General features: G+C 33.5%; 4 protein-coding genes across 4 annotated transcripts; 3 read left to right on the plus strand and 1 right to left on the minus strand.

The window, feature by feature from the left end:
• LOC18602032 (zinc finger protein 6) lies at positions 5492 to 6494 on the plus strand. Its single transcript, XM_007033172.2, has one exon. The coding sequence runs from the start codon at positions 5728 to 5730 to the stop codon at positions 6367 to 6369; it is 642 nt and encodes a 213-aa protein (XP_007033234.2). The 5' UTR covers positions 5492 to 5727; the 3' UTR covers positions 6370 to 6494.
• Positions 8551 to 14511, plus strand: LOC18602033 (chloroplastic group IIB intron splicing facilitator CRS2-B, chloroplastic). Its single transcript, XM_007033174.2, has 9 exons — positions 8551 to 8694; positions 9174 to 9381; positions 9462 to 9546; positions 9698 to 9765; positions 11660 to 11710; positions 11818 to 11891; positions 13465 to 13523; positions 13662 to 13738; positions 14093 to 14511. The coding sequence occupies exons 2-9, from the start codon at positions 9178 to 9180 to the stop codon at positions 14207 to 14209; spliced, it is 735 nt and encodes a 244-aa protein (XP_007033236.2). The 5' UTR covers positions 8551 to 8694; positions 9174 to 9177; the 3' UTR covers positions 14210 to 14511.
• On the plus strand, positions 15422 to 16429 carry LOC18602034. Its single transcript, XM_007033176.2, has one exon. It carries the CDS (start codon positions 15556 to 15558, stop codon positions 16213 to 16215), a length of 660 nt encoding a protein of 219 aa, XP_007033238.2. The 5' UTR covers positions 15422 to 15555; the 3' UTR covers positions 16216 to 16429.
• On the minus strand, positions 16779 to 22194 carry LOC18602035. The gene is made up of 5 exons (XM_007033177.2): positions 21317 to 22194; positions 21158 to 21222; positions 19171 to 21036; positions 18037 to 18166; positions 16779 to 17791 (listed from the first exon to the last, which is right to left on the minus strand). Exons 1-5 carry the CDS (start codon positions 21471 to 21473, stop codon positions 17070 to 17072), a joined length of 2940 nt encoding a protein of 979 aa, XP_007033239.2. The 5' UTR covers positions 21474 to 22194; the 3' UTR covers positions 16779 to 17069.

A 26201-nucleotide genomic window follows, 5' to 3' on the forward strand; every position in this document is an offset into this window, starting at 1 on the left:
GGCTAGAAGTCCTATGCCACTAGAAGTCTTTCACTTTCAACGTTCAAGACTTGAGTTGGAATACTAGTTAGAGGGATGATAATAAAATTTACTTAAAAAAAAAAGTCTGAAACCCAGAACTACTCACATCAAGGCCAACAATCTTACAGATGGAGCCAATCTGCTGTCATCTTTAGCTTCTGCCAATTAGTTTCTAATTAGTAATCTGATCAATTAAACTATCTTCAGCTTAGCCCGTCCGTTTGAAAAATATCTTTTGTCTCATCTATATAAGTTTCAACTTAAATGATTAGCTAAAATCATACTCCACTCATTGGTTAAGAAGCTTCTTAATGTAATCTTTGAAACTTGGAAAACTTCTCTTCTTTTGTTTATATTTGTCTTGCGCATTGTTAAGACCTTAGCATCTACCATTGTTAATACTTCAAAGACAAGAACCTCCAATTTTCCAAGATGGCTTATCTAAGCTCTTACCCTCAAATAATTAATATACCTTGTACTTATAGCAGTCGCCCGGCGGTACCGGTATTAATTAATAATTCATGCATACGAATCAATATAATTTAGCTAATTAATTAATGCTACTTATTAACCAAACTATTAATTCTTTGTTTAATCAGCCTCTTAACACATGTCTTTGGCTACCTTGTCTTCATCCATGTGCGTTCATAGCCGTCCAAGGGTTTCGCTTTGTTCACAAACCTGACCAATTATGCGGTATTCATCAACTAATTCTCATAGTTTAAGCAAACCTAATTCTCTCGATTAAGAAATTAACGAAAATTATGCCATGATGACTAAGTCCTTCGTTGTCTAAACTCTAAACCAACTTGACTTTAATTATCTCAAGTTTCTAGGTCATCACATTCTAGACCAAACTCCAGCTCGTGAACAAGCTGCAATGCATTCAGTTTTGAATTTCAACACGGATTCTAAATTAATTCTAACTGGTCTTAGTGATTAGGTGAACCTGTTACGTATTTCTTGTACTCAATATTCTTTTTTTTTTTTTCATTAATGTAGCTTAGGAGATTCAAATCCCACTTTACCTAAAAGTTAAGGTCAAGGGTGTTATAAAAAAGTTGAGTAAAATGCATTATTGGTCCTTAACCTTTGAATAATCTTTTGTTTTGATCCATATATAACCTCAAATTTTTTATTTAAATCATTACAATTTGATTCTTCAATCGGATATGAATGGTTTGCTTAAAATGGATGAGGGCAATTAAGTATTTGATACCAGAACATTTTCGTTATTTTTAAATAGAGTGATTTAATGGAAATATATTATTCGAACAATTTGAAGAAACTTTAGATACAAATGCAACAATTGAAAAGTTAGAGATCAAAATGAAACTTTATTGAAATGCTAAGGACTTATGATGAATTTTACTCTACTAAGTGAGAAAGTTACCCCTATTATTAGTTAGTCTGCTATTGAACAAAAGGTTGGTTTGAAGTCTTGTATGTGGAAAGAAAAATGAACCGTCCAAAGTACATATGATTTTTATTAGTTTGAAGACTATGAGTCAACAAGTTGCATGATCCAAGGGAGGTATTGGTTAAACTAGAGAGTGAGATTTGATTTGATATATCTTAAGTGACATGAAATGAAGTTAGGTTAGAACTTAATCACAATAAATGCGAGATATAAAAGGTACCTTGAATTCATCCATGGAAAGCACAAATCATACTTAAAGTCAATGTGATGTACATATGATAAGCATCAAGAAAGAAACAAAAGACATGTCCAAAGTATAAATCTTATGTTAAGGTGAATATTAATTACTTCTATGTTAACTTTCCATCTTGAAGTGCAACTTGGTGTGGGCCATGTTTGGTGATTTAAATAATTCTAAGTGTAAGCGTCTGCTTCAATCAAATTATACAAGAAAAGCACGAAACCTGGATCTTAATTAACTAATTAATTAAAGAGTGTTCATATTAGGTGGGAGGCATTATTACAAGAAAAAGACTTTGTCAGGTAATAGCTGCTGATGAACTAACAATGTGGAAAAGAGACCATATAATTCAATGATTGCAAGAAAGAGCGGATGCGGGTTATTCCATTCATATAAGTTTCATCCACGCATGCATGGAAAGATAACTCCATAAATAATATATATATATATATATATATATATGTATTTATTTATGTATGAATATATCGTATGTGTATATAATTTGGGATATTCCTTTTGTCCAAGTAAATTCAATAACTGGTTTTGGCATGGGACCACATTAGCTTAGATGATGTGAATGGTTTGAAGGTAGGGAGTAGGGACAAGGTCACATCATTCTAGATGGACAATAAACAGTACAGGCTTTTGCTGCTTAGACTCAATCCTGGTGTTTAAATAAATTATAAATTTTCTGAGAGAGAGAGGAAGAGAAAGTACCAAATTTCATGTGAGTAAAATGGATTAGGCATATCTAATTATATATAGTTTAACTGATGAGCAAGTCCATACAATTTTAAAATGTTTTAAGGTTTCAATTTTTTTTCATTTTTTGAAAAAGTGGGGAATTAGAACACAACTCTTTGAACATTATAAGACATATGATGTTCAATTGCAGTTTAAGGATCATTTTGTTGTTTTTTTTATTGTTCATTAATTTGATAAAAATGAAAAGAATAGAAAAATGATAAGAGTACTTGAAAGTAAAAAAAATATTTTGAAAAATTAAGAATTCAAAATTAGAGATAAGCAAATGAAAAGGTATATTATTCAATATATACCATATATAGTGCAGTTATTGGTTGGTTTTAATAAAATACGATTTGCTTTAAATATTTATTTACCAATACAAAAATTATGTGGAAAGAAAATCACCTAAGTAACAAACACAATAACTTGATTTGGTTCGAGATTTGGAACACAATGTCATAAAACTTATGACAAAGATTATTCAAGGAGACTATGTATCTTTGCTTGGATGCACACAAAGGATTGATAAAAATAAAAAAGGAGGGAAAAACCCAAGTGTTTACTTAGTGGAAATGAAACAAATGGCCAAAGTGAAATCCAATATGAAGCATGTCAAAAGTGTGCATTCTTATGTCATTTCTTTTTTTTTTTTCTCTAATCTTTCTGTCTCCCTATTGACCAGAGAGTGAATTGTTGGGTAAGTTCAGGGAACCATTTGAAAAGAGCAAGAAACAACAATGTCAAAAGAGTTGAAGAAATTTGTTCCCAACAAAAACAAAAAAAAAAAAGATAATGAATTAACTCATGATGTCATGATTAATTATAATGAAATTAGAAATATATGTAAGCTAGAGACAGGAACAGAAGATAGTATTTAAAAATATTTAATTTGTTCAACTCTCTTTACACCATTGGCTTTTCTTAAATTTTAGTTCCCAAAATCGATTTTGCTATAATCATAACATCCTTATTAACTATTCTCCCTCATGGCCAAAATGAGCATTGCTTTTAGTCAAATATATATTTTCTTATATCCTCATTCCGCAATCAAGATGATAGATTGAAGAGTACTGTCACAAGGCATGCAGACAAACAACTAAATTACATATTGCAAGTTAAAATTATTAAAGACACATCAGATTGATTATAAGCAGATCTTTTGATTTTCTTTGAGATATATATGCTCATTGTTGCATGTTTATTAACTTTATCATCTCTCTCTCTCTCTCTCTTTATATATATATATGCACTTGATAATAAAAAATATACTTATGATAAATGTCTTTTTGAATATTTTTGCATAGAGTGAGTACATTATGACATATGGGATATATAAAAGTTTATTCTATACCTCAGGGTAAAATGTTATTAAACCTCCTGTACATTTTTTAAATTTTCACTTAAATCCTTTTTTTATTGTACTATATTAAATCTTTGAAATATAATTTTATTTAATTAAATCCTTATTTTAAATGAAAATTCCTAAAATCCATTATTTTTGTTGTGATTGTTATATATAAGAAATTAGTATCTGTTATCTTTACCCCATAAAAATCTACATGACCCATTTGTGACAAAAAAGACTCTAAACGTTGATGTGGCATGCCACGTAACTTAGTGTTAGATGCCATGTAAGTGCTAACTCAACATGAATATTTATATTTTGCCATGTGGACATCAATTTGGTAAAGATAAAGCCCACACAAAAAATGAGGTGACAAAATTAACCCATTTTTTCAGTAGTTTTTATGTAAAATAAAAATAGTATTTTAAAAGTTCAGCCAAGTACAATAAAAGGATATAAATTTTTTGAGAAATTTGGAAAAATACAGTAAGATTTGACTACTGTTTTAACCTACATCATAAAGAGAAGATTTTAAATTTGCTATTAGAAATCAGTGTGCTTCGTTAGTATTTAAAACATGATGGATGAATCCCATGGTACGTATTAAAGGGAGGTGCATGAACCTAACGAGTTTCAGTTTCGAATCTCGGCCACTTGATCTACAAATCCAAGTTTGTATGTTGATATCAATTATGGCTATGACTTTTGATCCATTTCTTAAAATGGAATTTCTATAAATTCTGTTGCAATCATGATACCGTGCAACATAAAGAAGTGGACAGTAACAGTTTTTTCTTACACATGCCTGGGACAACTTTAACCAAAAAGGGTTAAATATATAATAAAATAATTTGAAAATATCCAATAATGCCACTATTAACACAAAAAGTAACTGTCCATGCCAATTTCTTCAGCAATTGGACATCTTTAATTAAATTTTGTATTAATTTTTAATATTTTCAAAATTATATCAATGTTATAAAATTTGTTTTTCTAAAAAAAGTTAGATACATTAAAATTAAAGTATTGTTTGTAATTTTCAAATTAAGCGAAAATATGTTCATATTCAACTTGAAACAAATTGATGAACAATTCCTTTATGGAACATCATAACTATTTTCATAATTAATTTTGCAGAGCACTAGTAGACAAGAGTAAATAATTTATGGTGATGACTCAAAGTCATGGAAGTTAAGGTGAAGACTTTGGGGGAGAAAGGGAAAGAGACGGAGAGGCTTACTTTAAACCCTCCCCCAATTTGTGGTGGTTAGTAAGATTCGTAAAGATCTTCCCTTAATAAATAAAGCTTAGATTTCAACGTCAATCACGCAAACATGTTCGATTTATAATATCTAACGCTGTGCGTCACGGTGGCCCCGCCGGCGCAATACTTGATTCATCAAGCTAACTTAATTTCCTTAACATCTCTCTATCCTTAACCTATTACATTCTTAATTAATTAATGGATATCTGATCCGGATTATAATGTCAGATTGAGAAATTAAACGTGGAGAACACAGTGATTACACGTGCATCATGGAGCTTTGATGTGAGAGGTAATTAATTAATTTATAATCGTATCCAGCTTGAAACTATAAACTCCCAACAGTTGGATACAAATAAAATATATAGAAATACAGGTTTAATTAATCAACAATAAGATTAGAGTCATGACAAGGGCTTTTTCAAGTATAAAACCCCCAAGGGGACTAATTTAGTTTTCTTGCTCTGGGCATTAATCTTGCTTTCCTCTTCTTGGGATTATTTTCACAAGTCACAACCAACTCTCTCCTTTTTCTTGCCTGTCTTCTCTCCCTTTCAAGTAAATTACCCTTATATAACTTTAGCTCATGAAACCCCACCAGCTGATTATTGCTTTGTATCAGTTCTTGGCTGAAACTTGACAGAGCTTCAAACTGCCTTGGAATTCTAATTACTCATCATTTTTTTCCAATGGCTGATAATGATGTTGATTACCACGCAAAACCCCTGAAGCTCTTTGGCTTCAACATAGTGGAAAACACCGTCAATGATTCGAGCAAATCTCCGACGGGATCACCGGAACTCGAAGCCGATGCCCGTAAATACGAGTGTCAATATTGTTGCAGGGAATTTGCTAACTCCCAAGCCTTAGGGGGTCACCAAAATGCTCACAAGAAGGAAAGGCAGCTACTAAAGCGTGCACAATTGCAGGCTAGTCGAAGTTTCTCATCTCCACACCTGCACAACTCCATGCTATCGGCTTTTGCACCTCCCCCACACCTCCTTGCCCCGGCCGTTGTTCCGGCGGTTGAGTCGCCGCAGTATCATTCTTCATTTTACATGTCACATGGAGGAGGAGGAGCCGCAGCAGCGGCCCCATTGCATATGTTGCATGGTGGCACGTACCTTTGCGGGCCGGCTGCTGGGTTTGGACGGCGTGTATATACAGGAGAAGAAGGAGAGACCATGGCGACGGCGATGTCCGGTGATGTCCGAGCTCATGCTGGAGTTTTACCGGCGGTGATGCGGTTCACCGGAGAAGATAGTGGGCCTAAGATTGATAAGGGATTAGGTTTGGATTTGCATCTGAGTCTTGGGCCGGCTGTGCCATGATTAAATATACAGTACACGGGGCTTGATCAAACTTCAAATTTATAAAATTGGACTGCTTTGGACATGTAAATTTTTTTGGTATTCTAATTTTTTATGATAATCATCTCTGTGAACTTAATTTCTAAGTAACGCAATTATATTTTATACATATATATATATATATCTATGGATTTTGCTCTATTTTTTAATTTTCAGCCTTGTTTCCCTTAGTTTAATCTATTATAATCTCATGTATGAGATATAACAGCAGCGAGTATTAATTAAGTATTTTGAAAAAAAAAATTGAGTTTATCTATGTACACAGGAAAGTCAATACGACAACAACTAAATAGCAACTCAGTTGAATTTATTCCATCTCTCTAGTACGGATGATCTTCCATATATAGAGGGATTGTTCTTCTTTGATTATTAGCCTGATGTATCATATACTGTTGTTTTGTAATGAACTGTTTTTCCGAATTCATAGAATAATTTTGCAATCCCAAGTGACAATTTACATGTTTAGTATGTTGGCACATTAATTATTGGGGCATCATCACATATGTTGGTTTTTCCAACTGCACCTATGCTTTGGTAGGAAGGAAAAAGGTGGCCGGTGGGATTAATATAATGAAGAATATTTTAATCCAATGCGTAATTATACCACCTCTTTTTTAACTTTGTAAGTAATTTTGGGATATGAGTTTTTGTTTCCTTCCCTAGGTTCCTACCAAATACACCAATTTTTAATTACTTAGGCAATAATACCATATGGATCATGAGGGTTTAAGATCCTCTGTCTCCAAATAATTCCGGCCAATCTACTTCCAAAATATGTATGAATGCAAGATTTGATCTTAGGTTTTTTATGCATTTTATAGTGAATTAGTTTATTATTAATTTCTTGGACACACCATCATGTATAATATATTTAACTTTTTGCTTTTCGGTATATAAATATATATACTTATTGAGTATTAAACTATAATAGGCAATGCTCCTCATTTTCTATTTCATAATGTAATTAGTTCATGTGTTTTGTCAAAAGTGATAGATTTAATCTTTATATACTAATTTATAAAAATTAATTATTATATTTTTTAAAATTAAAAATATCAATCTAAACATAAAGTCTAAACTACCTAAATACTAACTTGTCAAGTTGAAAAAAGATTTATTTACAATGTGTTTGGGTAATTTAGGCTTTCTTTCCATTTGACAATAATATAATCTAAATAGCAACCTCACATTGAATAATCTCTCATCAGCACTTGTATAAAATTTATGTCAATACTTGATCATGTCATGTCAATACTACCATTGCATTATTTATGAAATGTTTCATGATTATGCTATGTCATCAAATTTAATGTTGTATCAACAAGAAAATGTCATATAAATACAACCAAACACTATATTAGCATAGATTACAAAAAAATTTTAATATCATTAACCATTTGACTGCCATTGTTTTTTTTTTAAAGTATAAAGATTCAATTTTTACAAATTATATAAAAATTAAATCCATCACTTTGGCAAAATATAAGGACTAATTACATAATTTAATCTATAAACTTAATTCATTTTCCAATTTAAGATTCCAATTGGAACTCATAAATTAAAATCGTGAAGTTTTATATAGCTATTACAAAGATGGGAAATTTCTTTTGATAAACGAAGTGGAGAAAAAAATTATTATATTTTTTTCTATTTTCCCCAAAATTTAAGGAAAAAAATGTTGAATTTAAAGGATCATTATGAACAAATTATTATACCTTTGGGTTTTCTATATATTTTTATCTTTCATCGCATCAACTCACGTCAGACAAAAATGTTTTTGTGTCATAATCAAATAAATATGAATATTATTAGAGTAATATCTTTTATTAAAATCTTAATATATTTTTCATTTATTGCATAGCAATTATGATATGGATACAGTAGTGTAAAATTTTAATTCGCTTAATTACAATTACATATTGTCCGACTATGTCATGTCACAAATTTCAGTTCTACTAAAGCCTGAAATATTATTTTTTTAATAAGAATCAACTAACTTTTTTATAATTAAAAATTTTAATTATAAACATTGTACTTTATTCTATAAATATTGAACCAAATTTATGAATTTGGGCTAAGCCCAAATTATCTATAGGCGGCCCAGATTGTTCATAATATTAATGTTTTTTATGTCAATCATCCGAACATGAAATATCTAACCACCGAAGGTAAAAGAAACGACCAAAGCCTCAAACTGAACTTAGCTCTTCCCTCTCCTGTTCTCTCTGTCAGCTCTTCTTTATTATTATTATTATTATTGAATTGAAGTACCCAATAGACAAACAGGTCAGTTCCTTAACTTTTTTCCATTCACTTCTAATTTCTATACATCAGTTTTCCTTATTTTATGTTTTTGCTCTTGTGTTTTTTCTTTCTTCCATTTTTGAGATATTTTTTGAGGTATTTAAGTACCAACTAGAGAGCAGTGACTTTATCTTAGTTATTCCGCATTTAAGTTCTAAAGTTTTCTTCTTTGTTGGGTATTTCTTGTTTAGTTTGCTTAATTTATTGTATGTTCTATTCAGTAGTAGTAGTCGTTCTTTATCATTATCGGGTTCAAGCTTAATTTGGCTATTGAAAACAATGTAGAAATTTAACTGAAATGAAACGAAATAATGAATTGTCAATTTCCTTTTTGCTATTATGATTTACAAAAAACTAGAATTTATGATTGAATTTTTAGATAAAGGAAAAACAAGTAACAGAAGACCAAATATTCCTTTTTATTTCTTTATGAATAAAGAGTTTGTACTGTGCGTTTTCAGGTCAATGTTGCATGCAATCTCTGTCCCAAACACTTGCATTCCGTATCCAAGAAGCCGGTGTTTTAGTCAAAGGAACCGAGGCTCAACAAGGCTCTGTGTGCGCGCTTCGTTGCCAGATAATAATGATAGATTTAAAGTGGAGTATACACCTTGGTTGATTGTTGGATTGGGTAACCCTGGAAATAAGTACCATGGAACTCGGCACAATGTAATCAATTACAAATTATGAAGCAGATAGCTTATATTTTCTTTTGGGTTATATGTTATTGATTTTGTTAAATACATCAGGTTGGTTTTGAGATGATTGATCAAATTTCTCAAGTGGAGGGGATTGCGTTGAATACTATACAGTCAAAAGCTCTAATTGGATTAGGTATATATATTTAGCATTTGTGTTGCTAAGGTCTTTCTTTTCTTTCTGTTTTTTTTTTTTTTTTGGTGCCTGCAATTCAGTGCATTTTTGTCTTTCAAGAGTCACAGTTATGATTGATGGTTTACTTAGATTCCTTGTGTGATCAGCACAGGTGCCATTGGGGAAGTACCAATTTTGTTGGCAAAGCCTCAGGCATACATGAATTTCTGTGGGGAGTCGGTTAGTCCTCGTATCTTTTGCTTTCCCCTTATATCGTCTCAGTTATATAAAGCAGGGTATAAGTTTTGCTTATGAAGTATCAAGACAGCTGTACTTATATGCCCTTTTGAAGAAGCTCCCCATAATTTTGGTTAGCAAAACAAAGACATCTGCACTTGTTTGTAACATGGCTGCAAACAGCTTGTAGTCATGTCTTTTTTCTTGAATCAGCTGCACATTTTCCACCAGATAGCTTGATGACAGTGATTCGTGGACAAGAAACCTTTTCTTAGATGCCTCATGAAATGGAACAGGGGTCATATTATGACTCTGAATAAAACTCGAACTCATTTTATTCTCATTATATAATTTAGGAGTTTAAAGACAAACTAGTGTGTAGTGTCTTCAATGCCACTTATTTATTGAAAGCTAATGGCATATCAATGAATTGCGTATCTTGCAAGCAAAATTGGTTGTTTCATCAATGCCAGCAATGAAAATTGATATATCACCTCAATTCCTGATACCAAAAGCACTCCAGTAGTGCTAGTGAGATTCTATTCTGATCCCTGTTTTTCTCCTTAATTAAGCTTTGTTATGAATAGGGGAGTGTTTGGAAAGAAAATTACAGAAATGGAAAGTTCTTCTTGAAATTTGGTAGAAATAGGCCTGCAATGTTGAATTTATATTGTATGGAGAAGTATTGCAGCAACTCTCACGGTTCATGTAACAGTTCTTTTTTTCTATCTTATTTTACCAATTGCTGGCTGACCATCAAGGCTACAAAATGAGGTGATACACTTGGAAAGTCTCTTTGGCAAGTGGTTGCATTCTCATGGATTAGCTGCATCTAAAATGTAATTGGAACTTTACTGCTTAGAGTGAGTGTTTAAGTAGTTCACGAGTGACATTTTGGACGAGAAAATTGTCACTTCAAAACTTACTCTAGACAGTCAACTTTTGGTCTATAATTTAAGTAGTTAAGCAACCTCCTGATCTTGAAAAGGCAAATGAATTAGCCTCATCTCTATCAGAAGCAGCAGAAAAGCGATTGGAAACTTGCAGCTTGCAATGAGTGTATAAGGTCTAAGCTGTTCCCTTTAACATGTGTCCTGAATTTCAAATCATGTATGTTTGAATTAGGGATAAATAGGTGATAGATTCTGCTAGATGCTACTAGATAATTTTAGGCCTTGAGAATCATTTTAAAATTAAGTTGTGCTGAATGTCAAGCCATGCACCTACTTAAATCTGATTGATAGGTAAATTACCCTGTTTCATTTTGTAGTTATTGTTTTGGACCTTCCACTTTGTATTTCTGGTTAATCCTGTATTCTGAACTTCTATATGCTGCCAGACTACACTGAAACACCCGAATTCATTTTTATTAACTAATGTTTTACTTGAGGGGTTTTTTCAAACAATGATAGAGGTTTTTATGTAATGGTTAATCCTGTATTATGGACTCTACCTGCTAGGCAACCCTTCAACGGCCAAATTCATGTGGTTTACTGGAGGGGTATTTTTCAAACAGTGGCACAGTTTTTGTGTGGGTACAGGGTATATCATTTTTCAAGTTTTTACATCTTTGTGATCAAACGTCTGTAGTGGCATCTAGGCAGCTAAATAAGCATATCACAATGCTGATTTAAGATGTTTGTATGACGATTAATAAGGAATGTGTGTGCAAATGTATGGTGATGTCTCTCTCTCTCTCTCTCTCTCTCTCTCTCTCTCTCTACTANGATGTCTCTCTCTCTCTCTCTCTCTCTCTCTCTCTCATATCAATATAAATATATATATAGCTTCTCCCCCATCCTTTTTCATTTTTTTAAGTGAGATTTTCATAATATATTTAAGCCACCTTCTAATCATTTCTATCTCTGACTTTTCCTTTCTTCGTACTATTGTTAAGGTTGGGCCTCTTGCTGCTTATTATCAAGTACCCTTGCGTCACATTTTATTGGTAGGCAGTCTTACATACCCATCAAGCAGAAGAAGTTTAATATATATATTTTTATCATTATTATTACAAATATTCAGAACACTTTGACTTTGAGCTTTCCCATGTAGATATATGATGAGATGAGCTTGCCAAATGGTGTTCTCAGGCTTCAGCCGAAGGGAGGACATGGTCATCATAATGGGTATGTTCCATAGATATTACCAGCAACAGAATCTCTATAAGTCTCCCTTTGCACCAAGCTGGATATTTTAAAAAGCCTTTTTTTATTCAATAACTTCTCAAGCAGCATATAAGTTTATCTGTCTAACTCATGAACCTAACTGTGTTGTTTAAGAAACTGCTTTTTCATTCAAGAACTTCTGAAGCAGCATTTGGAGTTCATCTGTCTAATTCATGAACCTTTACCTTTCTGAAACCAAACAGCTATAAGATGAGATCACTTAGATAACGTTTATGAGAAAAATGCCTAGTGGATGAGATGTCTATCCTGAGATTAATTTGCTGCTCAAGCAGTTGCATTTTTTGAGCTCAAGGCGCTTTCTCCTGATCTGTAAAGCATTCCTATGTGCTGTGTTATTTTTCCATCATATTCTAGTGTCTGTGTCTGTCCTATGGTGATAAAGATAGACTACTAGCCTTTATGGTGATGAAAATAGAATACTGCTTCTCCTATATAGCCTTTTTTTATTATAAAAAAAAGGAATCTTGATCTTATGTCTTTTCTAGTGGGGAGACGAAGAGAGGAGAGAAGTGTAAAATTATGTCAGAATCCACCTTTTTGGTCTCTTTCGGCCCTCTCTCCTTTTGAAAGAAACTGTAGTTCGAGGGACATGTAATTTTCCAATTATTAGAGGCTTAGGATACCCTTAAATTTCTTTCAATAGTAGATAATGAGTTGCTATATGACTTTGTAGATGGCTTACTTTGTCTGTAATATTTGTTCTCTAAGAATGTTGTATCCTGGGATGCCATGGCTTTTTTTGCTTTTTAACCTTCAACCCAGTGACAAACTAGCACGTAACGAGTTTGGGATCTTCAATATCCATTTTGCTTCCATCAGATTGTTCTGTCATTTCCCATTGATTAAATATGGCATGAAAGCATGTTATTTACTGACTAACAATGGCCTTACTGTCTTGGCCAGAAAAATATAACAGTGATGGTCTAACTAGAGTTGAGACCTAAGCAGTACTAAATCAAGAAACCATATGTGAATACCAAGCACAGGTCCAAGACTTGGCATAATTGGTTGTATTTTATCTGATCTAATAATCGTAACTTGGCTCCATGTATTTGATACTCTCCGTGGTTTGAGTGAACTTGCAAATGCTTTTGATTCTGAAATTAGAAGCCAAATTTAAGATAAGGCTTACAGTCATTTGCAGTTGATAGTTTGAGTCATTTTTGGTTTATATTATGCCTCATTGCCTTCCATGCGGTCAGGAGTTTCAAGTCTGGTTAGGGTAGATATCGTTTCATTCTAACTTGTATTCTTGGTAATCTAAGTAATTAAGGCCTTGGTTGCTTTGACATATCTCAGTTATGGCCAAAACATTTCTTCCTTGATATCATTCCGAATTTTCGTTGAGCTATCTGGATCTTATGGATTTGAGTAATATTAGTTTGTATTTACATCTTTATGTGAAGGACTAATGAATAAATCTCAAATTCTGTTTCTTAAAGTGCATCTTCACCTATCTCCCCCCTTAAACAATGTAGATTCAAAAACATGAACTAGTGTTCTCTTGTTGCAGAGTGAAGAGTGTGATGGGCCATTTGGATGGTTGTCGTGAATTTCCTCGATTGTGCATAGGTGGGCTCTTGGAATACCATCACCTTTTTCTTAACGATGAAGTTTTTGCATCATAAACAGAAGTTCCTTTTAAAGGTAGATTAGCTGCCTACACTAATTCACAGTTCCATATTTCTCAAAGAGTTATTTATGCTTCAGGCATTGGAAATCCACCTGGCAGTATGGACATGAAAGCTTATCTTCTGCAGAAGTTCAGTTCAGTGGAGCGAAATCAGGTATACTATTACTGATTCAACTATTCTGTAAGGTTTAGTAGCCTCTTGCCTATCTCTTGGAAAAGCAATGTTGGGTTGCATTGGTGTTTTCCCTGAGCATGTATAATGAATTATAAGCTCAAATGGAAACTTAGCTCTTCATAATTATTCTGGCTGTCCCTTCATAGTTCCTATTCAGAATTAATGCAATACATTTTCTATTAAGTGTGTTATATCTGATTGAATTGAATTTTAAAAAGTACAATAAGTCAAACTTGGATGAGATGTGTTAGGCAGTTTAGTTGGCTGTTTTAATCTCTAAGTTTGTATCTCTCTCTCTCTGATAATGTGAACTGTCGTTCACTATTTTGACAGATTAATGCAGCATTGGAACAAGGAGTTGAGGCTGTGAGGACCATAGTGCTCAATGGATTCAGCCACAAAATCACAAGATTTAATTTAGGACAGAAGTATAAGTATCACAAAGTTTGATCATGCAGAAACAAAATTCAACTTGTTTGACTATATCAAAAGTTACATGTTACATACCGATGGATGAAGAGATGAAGTTTCCATTGCCTTTCCTCGCACTAACAGCCGTATTGGTGTAGTAAGTGTAACCATTTAAATCGTACTAGTAGCATCCAGAAAGCCCCCATTTTCCCGTTATTTGAAAACTTTAAAAGGTGATAATGTGTTAAAAAGTTTTCTTGTAGTCTTAACGAAATAGTAAGGTGGTGGTATAGAGCTGAATGATTACCAGAAATGGTCTATTATCATATCTGCTTCTGAAAGCCATTGCTTCCATTTCCTACACTTGCAACAGCATGGAGTTGATCATCCTGGTGGCAGAAAACAGAAAGATACAAAATCCAGTCCCCATACCTAAATTTGCTTTTTGTGGGTGGCTGTTACCCCAATATAAAAAGGTTAAAGATCATGTCTGAAATGCGGTGGTATTCTTACATCTCCCTTTATTCATGGGTTTGGTGAGGCTTTGAATACTAGTAGGAGACAGCTGATTGACAAGGCATTACCTTTTACCTGTAAGAGGAGGAGGGGAAGAGCCTCATTTAATCACATTGAGTTGCACTCCATTATTGAACCCTAAAATAAAGATAAAAATGGTAATTAATTATTGCTATCAAAGTTGAAAAATCCCCATTTTTCACTCTCATCTTTTGTTTAGCTTTATTATATAATTGTTATTGTTCAATATTTGATATTATGAAAAAAATAATAATAATAAAGGAAAAGGAAAATGAGGTGGAATTGGATGGATAAGGGGGGCAGGACACATGATTTGGATCCAAATGTACAGCCTTGGCATTGCCGCTATGGTGAAAGAGGTTTTTGTCAAAATCAACGACAAAAAAGTCCTTTTCATAAACCCTAATTTTATTTGGCACATTGCTGTAGCCCAAGCCGAGGAACCTTCCCGCATTTTCACAAAGCGAAAGCCCATCATAGAAATATGCCGATCAATGTGATTCTGATCAACGGCTGATCAGGGCATCCAATGTGTTCCCCCAACCCTTTTTGTTTTAATTTTCCCTTTTTGCATTGGGACCCACTTCTAAATAAGAACGTTGGAAACAAAAAGAAAAACAAATTTAAATAATAAATAAACAAAAACAAAAGGAAAAAAAAAAGGTAAAAAGAGGAAAAACTAGTCTTTAGACTTTCCCTCTCTCTCTTTATTAGACCGTTGCAAACTCCAATCCCTTCTAATATCAAATCTACAAAGAAGAATCCCATTTTTTCTGATTCAACTCTCTCTCTTTCTCTGCAAAAACAGAGCCAGAAAGTCGAGGAAACCTTCAAGCTTTTATTAAAAAATGGCAGAGACAAGTGACTCTCTGCGGCAAATCCACCAGCCAAATCCTGCTTTGCAATCTCTTTTTCATTCCCTTGACCCTATTTCTCTCATTCTTTCTCAAAATTCAAGCCCCAATAACCCAATTCCTTTGAGGCTTACAACGGAGAGTTATATCATGGAAAGAGGCCCAAGATACAGAGCATATGCAGAGTTGAGAGAAACAAAGCTGAGGATGAAGAGTGCAAAGCAACAAGAAAGTGAAGAAATTGAATTTAAACGAACTCCAACGAAGAAACAAGTGAAGTTTTGTCCAAGTTTGGGGAGTTCTAGGAAAGGGTCCTCCATATTGGCTCAATCAGTGCCTGATTTTTCAGCAACTTTGAGGAAAGAGAACAGAAAGCCGGCTACCAGTGGGATCGAATTGACACCACCAACATCGAAGAATTGGTCGAAAGGGAATGGGGTTCCGTTGTCAAATTCACGGGGGAGTAAGTCTGCAAATGCAGGGGAGAAGAAAGGAGGGTTGATGATGGCTAGGAAGAGTTATGCTAGTGTTGTAGAATTGAGAGGGATTTCAATGGCTGCAGCGAATGCTATTTGTGGTGAAAACAGGGGAGGGAAGAGTAGTGGCAGAGTTGTCGGTAACAACAAAACTGTTTTGGGGTATAGACAGTTTTGAGAAAAAAGCTTTGAATTTCATTTCATTTTGGTTTTTCTTGAGTTTCTTGATTGGATTTGTTTTTTTACAAGGATTTGATTACCTATTACCACGTCAGAGAGATTCGAGGCTATGAATTCTTTTCTTGCTAAGTTTGTTTTCTATTGTAAAGCTCTGGATGAAATCATGTTTTTAACATATATGATTAGTAATATAACTAGAGGATTCTATTGAAGGTTTTTTGTCCTTCTGCAATTGGAAAATGTGTTGTTTGTAATGGGGTTTGTTGATCTTTCTTTGACAAAAATGGGAAGTACTAACTTGACTTATTCAATATATTCAAGATTGAATATAGACAGGCCAAGCATTATTCAATATGTACAGTCCACTTCCCAATTAATTTGTGTATGGCTGTATGTCATTTCCTTTAACTTTGCTGCTGAAATCATTAGGAAGAAAAAGACCAAAATGAATAAGGAGAGTTTTTTTTTTTTTCCTTCTATTTTTACTTTTTTTAATTTTTTTGAACCAGGAAGTAACTGAGCAAATACTTACTAACATGAAAGGCAAAACAGTTGCAGAAGAAAACATCAAATGAAAGGATCTTTACCTTCCAACTTCAGTAGGCAAACATTAATCATCAGACCGTTTCAAGCTGTTCAGCTATTCAGAACAAGTTACATCAAAGAAAAAAGATTATACAGGTACAATGCTCATCTACAAAATCAATTAGCTCCAGACAGCAATACCACCAACTCACCCATAACTCATTTGTACAAATAATTATCATCTTGATTTGATCACAAGGAGAATTAAGTGGTTGCATGTCAACATGATTTACAACAGATACCCACAAATCACAGGGCTTATGTAATTCAAGGGGAAACCAGGTCTACCACAATTTCCAACACTAAATTTTGAAGAATATCCCAGTCCAGTTCAGCACCAGTTTCAAATGCCTCGATATCAAAACCTATCCATTTACCCAGTGAATAACTCATCTCCCATTCTATTATTTCATCAGGAACCATCCCAGCCAACTTTGTCCACCTTCTAACTTCCCCCGCAACATCTCGAATTAGCTTTCCTGAGTTCATGCAAAATGGCAGACTTCTCCATGCTCTGAATCCAGAGTTACAGTATCGACCATATTTGGAATCTAAGCACTCTATTGCACAGTCAAACAAAAATACTCTAAGCTGATTATTTTCTTTGGTCTGACTCTGATCAACACCAAGAAGAGAACTAAAATCTACCCACATAGCACCAGCAAGAGTTTCAACTTCATCATGTATATAGGGCCCCAAGAGAAAATCATCTGTCCCATCTGAATCACGGGGAGTCACATTTCCAAACAACAGTTCTGCTTTCAAGATAGCCTCCTTTACATGGATAAGCTTGTCTCCAGATAATCCGAGACCGACATTACTGATGACACGCAACATAGCAGAAATTCGGTTGACAAGATCAGTCACCATCTCATTACCATTCATATCTTTGTCCAATGAAGTTGCAGAATCCAGAAGATCTGCATCAAGTTCTGTTGGTTGTGGCTCATCATATGAGTAGTCCATGGAATCCAGATGCAACCTATGTCCTGGAACAAGAAGTATATATGCAAAATCTACAATGAATCATCCATTCTTTTTTGTGAGGAAGGAAAGGAGATTTGAAAAAGCATAATAAATTGAGGTGGTGCAGAATATTCCTAAGCCGATCTAATAAGAGCTGTGCATGACTTCATCTAATTTGCACTTTCTACTACTACAATACCAAGAATTGAGTAGCACACACAGGAAAATTAAAGGGCATTGTTTGAGGCTTAGGATTTAAGTTCTTTACCTAAGCTCTCGTCCAGGCTGCTGGAAACACAACTATCATTTGAAAATGAAGCTTCAAGAACAGAACCTGGGCTAAAATGATCACCGTGACTCGCAAATCCAACCGAGGTTGCTTCACCCTTCGTTTCAGTCTAAGAAATAAAAAGGTCAAATCTTACAAATGCCAGGAATAGCTGTTTGTCTTAGGCACAAAACCTTAAGCACAGCACAAAATTTAAAAGGATTAATAAGAGGCATACAGCCATATAGGCCAGATGGACATTGATAAACATACTAACAGCCAAAAGAATTGCATCCTAGTTAATATTTGCCAAAGAAAAGCCAATCAAACTAGAATGAACAAAGTTGCAAGAAAAAGAATGTAAAAGCAACATAAAGTATACAAAATGGTAATAAATCAGGGGCCATCATGTTTATGGGAACAATTTCTCTTCCCAGTAAAAGTAAACAAAAAATATACATTGATAACTCTTTGACAATTCCACCCTTGCAACCAACTAAGAACAACATCCACAAAGGTAAAAAGAAGGGTTCAAGTTTTGAACTTCAATGTAAAACAACTTATGCTAAGGTACACCAATTTTGTTTCTATTCAATTGGGTTGAATCTGGGGCCCTATTTTGTGTTAAATTGCATATTTTATGAAATCCAATAAATCTAATACCTAATGGCAGTGTGAATTCTTCAATTCAATTAATTTAGTACTTCAGAAGCAATTAGGCAGTTTAATTATCCAATTGCAATAATGTGGAAAAGGTCCTTCAAACCTTCCAGTGATCAGTACAAGACTAGACTTTCTTTTCTTTTTTTTCTCATTCCTTCAGGTGGGAGGGGGTGTTGAACCCTGAATCCTGATCCCACTCAGGGAACAAAAACTGCTGGGCCACACCCAGGTAATGGGTTGGTGAAAAAGGCATTCTTATATCTTTCTACATGCATCTTATCCCTGATAAAGAGTACTTCAAAATAACTGAGGTAGCTGTCATTGTCAGAGAACTAAAAATGCAAGTTGGGACCAACGACAACAACATCAAGTTCAAAAAAGACCATATATAAGAGATTAAATATTTAATCAAGAACTGAAAAAACCAAAGGAAGAACGGAGATTTAAGTGCATCAGAATACAAATACCAACCTGGAAAGCCATATCTGAATTAAACAGGTAACCATTCTGAGTGATAGGCTGCTCTGAAGTTAAAGCAGAAATTAACTCCTGGAGAATCATGGCAGTTGATCTCTTTGGTAGATTACAACCTGTTTTCAGTTCATCCTCCTCTTGAGAAGTCAATTCCCTCAATTTTTGTTCCAAAAGAACACTTAGAGCATCTCCTGTCAGTGGCATGTTCTTCTGCAAAGAAGTTTCTCCATAATTGTCTTCCAATATTTCTTTTCGCTGGAGGGAAGTGCTTCCATAATGAATGTGATTTTGATCCTTTCTTTTGTCCTTCACTTCCGTGGAAATGCCATGGTTTTGCTTTAATGGGGAATTAAATGTGAAAGAAATAATATCAGTTTCATTTTTGTCATTGGCTCCATTACCAGTTTCCTGGCTTGTTGATCTGCTTTCAACACATGTCTGGTCCAAGGAGCGAGCACCACGCACTATTTCTCTTCTAGTCACTGGATTACATTTAGCATTTCTTTCTTTTCCAATTGCTGAATTGATGAAACCTGCACTTTCAGCTTGCCCATTAACACTAATTGTTCTCCTCTTTCTTACTGGAGACCTTAACTGTGACAAGGAATCATCTCGATGGCTAGAAGGTTTTCTCTCAATTTCAATCAGAGAACTATCCACTTTGGTAGGCACTCTAAGTCTGGTGCGACTACTTAAACTTCTGTTCAGGGAAACAAAATCCTTGGCTCCACTAACAGCATTTGCAGCAGAAACAGCTCTCCTACTTTGAATATTATTTAATTTAGCCCTTGCTGGGATTCTATCCCTGTCTAGAGATATATGATTTTGAGTTTGATTCCTGGGCTTGAAAGCAATAGGAGACTTTTCATTCTTTTGAGGTTTGCCGGGTTGGTTTGACAAATGCCATTGAGCTTTAACTTCTTGAGATAAAGGCTTTCTAGATGTATTGGAATCACTGCCGGACTGTACACTTTTCTCTTCTTGACCAGTAAAAGATAATGGTTGCTCATGGCATCTCTCAAAAATTACCTCTTTCCCTTGACTTAAGGAGGATGGGGAAGGCCTTGGCCAATTCTTTTCTAATCCTTGAGAAGAAGCATCTACCAAATTTGGAGCAAAGGATGGACAAACAAATGGCTGCTCCTCCAACTTTGCTCTAGACTCCACTACATCAAGCAAATTGCCACAGTTTTTGCAAGATGTATGGCCCATCAAAGACTTAGCAGTGCCAACATTACAAGCAGATTGTTTCAACACATCTGGTGAGACAACCCCAATTCCCTCAGTTACAACCTCATTCTTAGCCGAATAATGCATAGAACTTGAATAAGCAAGAGCATATTTTGCTCTATTTGTAGCTTGCAACCCAGGTTCCAGAATTTTAGCAGCAGCATCAATCAACCTAGACGCCCTAGATGCATTCCTTGCAGAAGAAATCCTGGGACTCTTAACTGGAGAAACAAACTTTTGATGTTGATGCTTTTTGGATCGTGACAAAACACCCTTAATTTGCAATGCCTCGGCTCCAAACCTAGTAACAGCCCGTCTATCATAGGACTCTATCTTCTGTATCTTCTGAGGCCTTGGCTCAACTTTGGCACTACCTTTCTCCGAAGCCAAAACCTCCCCATTAACCACACTTTGAATATTCACCATTTTCTCATCTCTAACATCAGAATTACTACCTGAAACTGGAGCTTTCCTATTAGACTCATCCCTATTCACAGCTGGCATGGATTCTAATCCCATTAGCCTAGCAACCAAACCCGGAGATCGCATCTCGTGCTTTTGCTCCATTTCTCGATTACCATGCTTAGCATTCTTCTTCACATTTGGAAAACCCCCACTGTTCTCATCAGCAATCTATCAATTTCACATAAACATGAAATTTATTTTCTTTAAATAAGCAAAATAAGTAACTAATCCATTAAATAAAACAAAAAAATACAAAAAAAAAAAGAAAAGTAAAGATCCCAACACACACCAAATGAGGCTTGGATTTAGGCATTTTTTCATCTCCTCCAAATCTTTTTGAAGCTTTTGTACGAGCTGAAAAACAACACAGTTCAAAAAAATCAATCTTTTTTAGTCAAAAGGAAAACTTTGCATGTTAAAAAACAAATAAATTGAAAAAAAAAGTTACCAGGAGGAAGTAATTTTCTGGAGAAAAGTTTCTTCTTTGCAAATCTTCTGTTCCAATCAAAGAGTTGAAAGAAAATGCCAACACAGCCACCAGGCCTATGAGGCTTCTTCTCCGTTATAGCCAAAGTCGACGCCGTTTTACCGGACTGTTCATTCATTTCTCTTACCACCGACACTTCACAACAAAAACCCAGAAAAAGAGTTTTAAATAAATCCAAAAAAAACTCAAGTTTTAATCATATTCGCAAACACTCAACAATCCAAACCCCCCAAAACAACAAAAACAAATCCATGAAAGAACCCAAAAAAAAAAAAGAAAGACTCTTTAGTCTGCTTGGCAAAGAAAGGTCTGAAAACTGATGAAAATGGGCAATGTAGCAAGAGAGGAGGAGGAATCTAGGAAGAGGAAAAGGCCTTGCAATAATGTGAAGGAGAGTAAGAAAGCGACGGAACAGAGCAGAGAAGTAAGGGTTTTAGTTTTTATTTACATGTCTTGACGCAAAGGCAAAATGATTCGTTTCAGAAAGAAGGAATGATGGGATCCAAAAGAAGAACAAAAGCGAAAGGAAAGATAGGGAAAGGGGAGAAGAGAAAGTAACTGCGAAAATAGTGAGAATGTAAGGGAGAAATGAGATGTTTTTGTTTGAAAAGATCGAGGAAAAGAAAAGGCTTTTTGAAGGATTGGATGAAGTGGGCATTTGGCAGTGAAAAGGGGGAGCTTTGGAAGGGACTAATCTACAGCTGTTGCTGCTGCGCAGAGCAGCTTCACGCGCATTGCAGAAGCTTTTGTCTGTGGTCAAATGGTCTCTCAAATGAACGAAATTGTGAGATTTCTTCCGCTCTTGCAGCTAAGCTCAAGAATCCCAGAACATAATAATATAAATAAATAACAAAAATTCTATAAATAGTGGAATCAAATGCACACGACAACTTTACGTAAATGTGACACATAAATATTTCTTGTGGTTTGAATTATGCTACTTAGTATGTTGTTATTACAATGAATTATGATTATATATCCCCTTTTTTTTTTCAACCGCAATTAACAAATAAAAAAAATTAAACTTGAAGCGGAAAAATTAGGTTCTCCCAAAAGAAAAAAAAAAAACATAATTTGACTTCAATACACAATTGCTCTTCGATGATGGCCGCTTCTTCAGGCTTAGCCAAAAATAGTAGGGATTTCTAAGCAGAAAAAAAGTTAGGTTTACGGAAAGTAAAGATGTTTGACTTCTTCTCATAATACCTCGTTCAATTATGGCGACCTTTATAGGTTTATCTATAAGTAGTAGAATGAGCCACTCCATCTAAGTGTCCAACAATGAACACCAGGAACTAAATGGACCTTATAAGAAGTCATTGCTCTCTGTTTTTTTTTTTTTTACTTCGATTTATGTGTAATCTTGGTTTTATTATATTGCCAAACTCTAAAATATAATGGAAGATAATAAAATTATATTCTGAACTTAAATTATCGATGTAATTAGTACGTATGATGAAGAGTGATCTTCTTTAACATTACAAGTAAATATGAGAGACAACAACTTATTACAGATAAATTGGGTATTAACACAAACATAGGTTGTCGCAATAACCTGAAAGGAGCAAATAAAATTGTAACGCTTAACTCAGAAAGTAGTGATTAGATCCAAGTTAACTCGGAGACAGCGACAACAACAGCACGATTTTTGGCTGCAGTAACTACGAGCAACAGCTTCTTCCCTATTGCACCCGAACATAACTACATTAGATTTAGACTTACAAAATAAATAAATAAATAAAAAGAAAATGGAAGTAGAGACAAGAGTGGAAACAGACAAGGGGCTGGCTGTCTTTGTCCTCTAGTCTACGTCTGTCTCCCCACCTTGAGCTGTCACTACCCGTAGCTCAGCTTCAGCTTCAAACGCTCTTTTCAACTCTGCAAAAACCCAAAAAGTAGAAAAAAAAATCGCCAAATCTGTCATACCCTACTCTTACCGGTACAACAAGTTCGTATACTCGCCCTACAACGCAACCACGTGGACAAAATTAAGCTTTTTGAATTATCTGAATATCCTCAAAGCCGGAGTGGCTTGGGTCGGGGCGGTGGGTTTATCGTGAAAACAAAGCAAAACAGTTCAACTTTTTCTTAAGCTGTTTTGATACTGATAATATTAAAACACGCACGTGAGTTTCCATGTTCCCGGCAATGGTCTTAAAAGAACCGACGTCCAAGTTTATGCTGAATTGCTCTCTACATTTGAATATATGAATATGATAAAAAGGCTTCTTTTGGGTGACATCAAAATATTATTATTATTATTATTATATGTATATCTACGGAGGAAGCATTGATTTCATTGATTAATTCGTTTCACTACTTTTATGGCATTTCATTAATATTATTTATGATAAGACTTAAATAAAATATTAAAGCGGTTGATAATTTGATTGTGTAATTATTATTATGTTATTTATGAGCATTTGGATCATTTAATTATTTAAATAAAATAAACATAATATTTATACAAAATTTTAATTTTTTAAGAAAGTTCACATAAACACTTATTATTTTATTATATTCAATTAAGTTTTTGTACTTTTATTCTAAATAAAATAAATTTTTATAATTAATAATTAATTAATTATTATTAATTAAAATATCAATTATCATTTTATATCACATGATATGCTAAAATAGAATAATAGTATGATGATGTAACATTTTCACTTTTCATATAGAGCAGTGTCATGTTAACGTTGCTTAGATGTAAACTGATAAATAATTTTTTAATTAATTATTAATTATAAAAATTTATTTGATTCAAAATAAAAATATAAAAATTTAATTAAAAGTAATAAAAAGATAAAAATTTACTTAAATATTCTTGAATAATTTAAAATTTTTTATAAAGTATTATACCAATAAAATAATATTATCTACTCATAATATAATCATTTATAGAAAACTAGCAAAATAAAACTACAAATTTGTATCTTAATTTGACTGGTTAAGCAGCTTACGTCTATCTTATTCTAAATTTTACCAATAAAAAAAGTATTCATACTATTATAATTAATATATTAAATATTAAATACCCAACCAAAAATTATTTGACAATAAATGAGGAATCCAACTTAATTATGAATCCATAATATATTCAAGTCTAACCAAATTGAGATAGCAACGTTGAGGAAGCAATTGAAAGGAGTAAGGTGACAATTTTTTTAATTGAATGATTTTAGTATTTCGTAGGTTGTTTGGATGTCTCCTAAGAGACAAAAAGTATTCTAACTTAGATCCTTAAGTGTTGGGTAATTAAGCTGGTTTGACCATTGATTTGTCTTGGCCTGGCATGGACTTGAAATCAGTTTGAAGTTTCAACTTTCGTAAATAACGAGGAACACACACTTTATTTAATTTCAATAATCCATGTGCCATTTTTATGTCTGAATTTTGCCACTAACAACTTTATATTAGCCATGCACAAAATGGTTTGCATTTGATCATCACCCTCTACATAATAAATAATAACAATAATTGTCCTCAACATAACTCTTGCTAAAAATTCAATAACATTTCATCCGTGACATAGGGTTAAATTGATTTTGTATTTAATTACATCTCTTACAATATCTTACCTAATTTGATTTTTTTTTTTTGGATGGGAAACCTACCCTTCAAAAATTTTCTCTCCAAGTTCTAAATTTATATAATGTAGTGAACAAAAATGAAACTAATTTAGTCGTATAACCAGCATTCGAGTATTCGGTTTATTAATTGTTATATGATTTTTTATTTAAAAAGATCTTTTATTTAAAAAGTAAGATTCGAATCTACCTTCCTCAAATCTCAAAAAAAAAAAATAATCCTATAACCATAAATGTTGTAATGAATTTAATCTGTGGTCGCAACAACAATGAATTTGTATTCAGTTAAATGACAACTCCCTTTAATTTCGGTTTTGAGACATCAATTCTAGTGACAATTATTTTAAAAATGCAGGTAAGTCTTTTAATGAAAAATTAAAGGAAGTAGGAGGTAAAAGAGTAAGAATGACGTTAGGATCGGTGGACTAAGTAGTTACGAAGCCAGCTTGATCAATAAAAGGGCGTCTCCGTTGAACCAACATAGCAGCCTATGAAATCATACCTCAGAAGACAAAGTTCTGAAAACTTATATATCAACCAATGAATTTTACGCTTTTAAAGAAAATTAAAGTTTAAAATTTGAATCTTTGTTCTTCTTTACGCCCTCTTTTTTGTAAATATATATATATATTAACATAATTATTGTAATTGTATAGATTATAAACTAACACTACAAAAAAAATTAATTATTATCAACGAAATATTCTGTCGATAATGCTCTAAATTTCATCGATATTGAGCTTTACCAATGGATTACTTTCGTCATTAAAGCGGTCAAGAAAGCAGTTGTGGGTATTGTCATTCGATCGATATATTTCGTCAACAATGTTATTACTTTATCAGTAAAAACATTCGTTGGTAAAAGTTTATTTAATTCAAAATAAAAATACAAAAAATATGATTAAATGCAATAAAAGAATGATGACTTTTTAAAAATTTTTTAAATAATTTAAAGATTTTTTTTAGTATCATGTCAATGATTAACTTATTAATTTTTGAAATAAGATAAACAGTACAAATAATAATCGAAACTAAAATGTACATGAAGAAGTTTCAATGAATCTTATATGGTTACTACCATCCTCCTCATAAAGTCAGTAAGTTTCAATGAGTCTTATATGGTTTTGAAACAAGCACCTAGAACTTGGTTTGTAACATATAATTCCATTATTACTCAATTTGGTTTTAATTCTAACCCTCATGATTATGCATTATTTATTCACCATACTAATCATGGTATTGTTTTTCTTCTTCTC

This window comes from Theobroma cacao, chromosome 4 (assembly GCF_000208745.1).
Source record: "Theobroma cacao cultivar B97-61/B2 chromosome 4, Criollo_cocoa_genome_V2, whole genome shotgun sequence".
NCBI classification, from domain to species: domain Eukaryota; kingdom Viridiplantae; phylum Streptophyta; class Magnoliopsida; order Malvales; family Malvaceae; genus Theobroma; species Theobroma cacao.

Excerpts from the sequence above, each read along its gene's own strand:
- LOC18602032 (XM_007033172.2), top strand. The coding sequence starts at position 5,728 with ATGGCTGATAATGATGTTGATTACCACGCAAAACCCCTGAAGCTCTTT.
- LOC18602033 (XM_007033174.2), top strand. The coding sequence starts at position 9,178 with ATGTTGCATGCAATCTCTGTCCCAAACACTTGCATTCCGTATCCAAGA. Across the intron at positions 9,766-11,659 it reads TGAATTTCTGTGGGGAGTCG|GTTGGGCCTCTTGCTGCTTA; the intron begins GTTAGTCCTCGT and ends ACTATTGTTAAG. Across the intron at positions 11,711-11,817 it reads CCTTGCGTCACATTTTATTG|ATATATGATGAGATGAGCTT; the intron begins GTAGGCAGTCTT and ends TTTCCCATGTAG.
- LOC18602034 (XM_007033176.2), top strand. The coding sequence starts at position 15,556 with ATGGCAGAGACAAGTGACTCTCTGCGGCAAATCCACCAGCCAAATCCT.
- LOC18602035 (XM_007033177.2), bottom strand. The coding sequence starts at position 21,473 with ATGAATGAACAGTCCGGTAAAACGGCGTCGACTTTGGCTATAACGGAG. Across the intron at positions 21,037-21,157 it reads CTAAATCCAAGCCTCATTTG|ATTGCTGATGAGAACAGTGG; the intron begins GTGTGTGTTGGG and ends TGAAATTGATAG. Across the intron at positions 17,792-18,036 it reads CAGCCTGGACGAGAGCTTAG|GACATAGGTTGCATCTGGAT; the intron begins GTAAAGAACTTA and ends TTCTTGTTCCAG.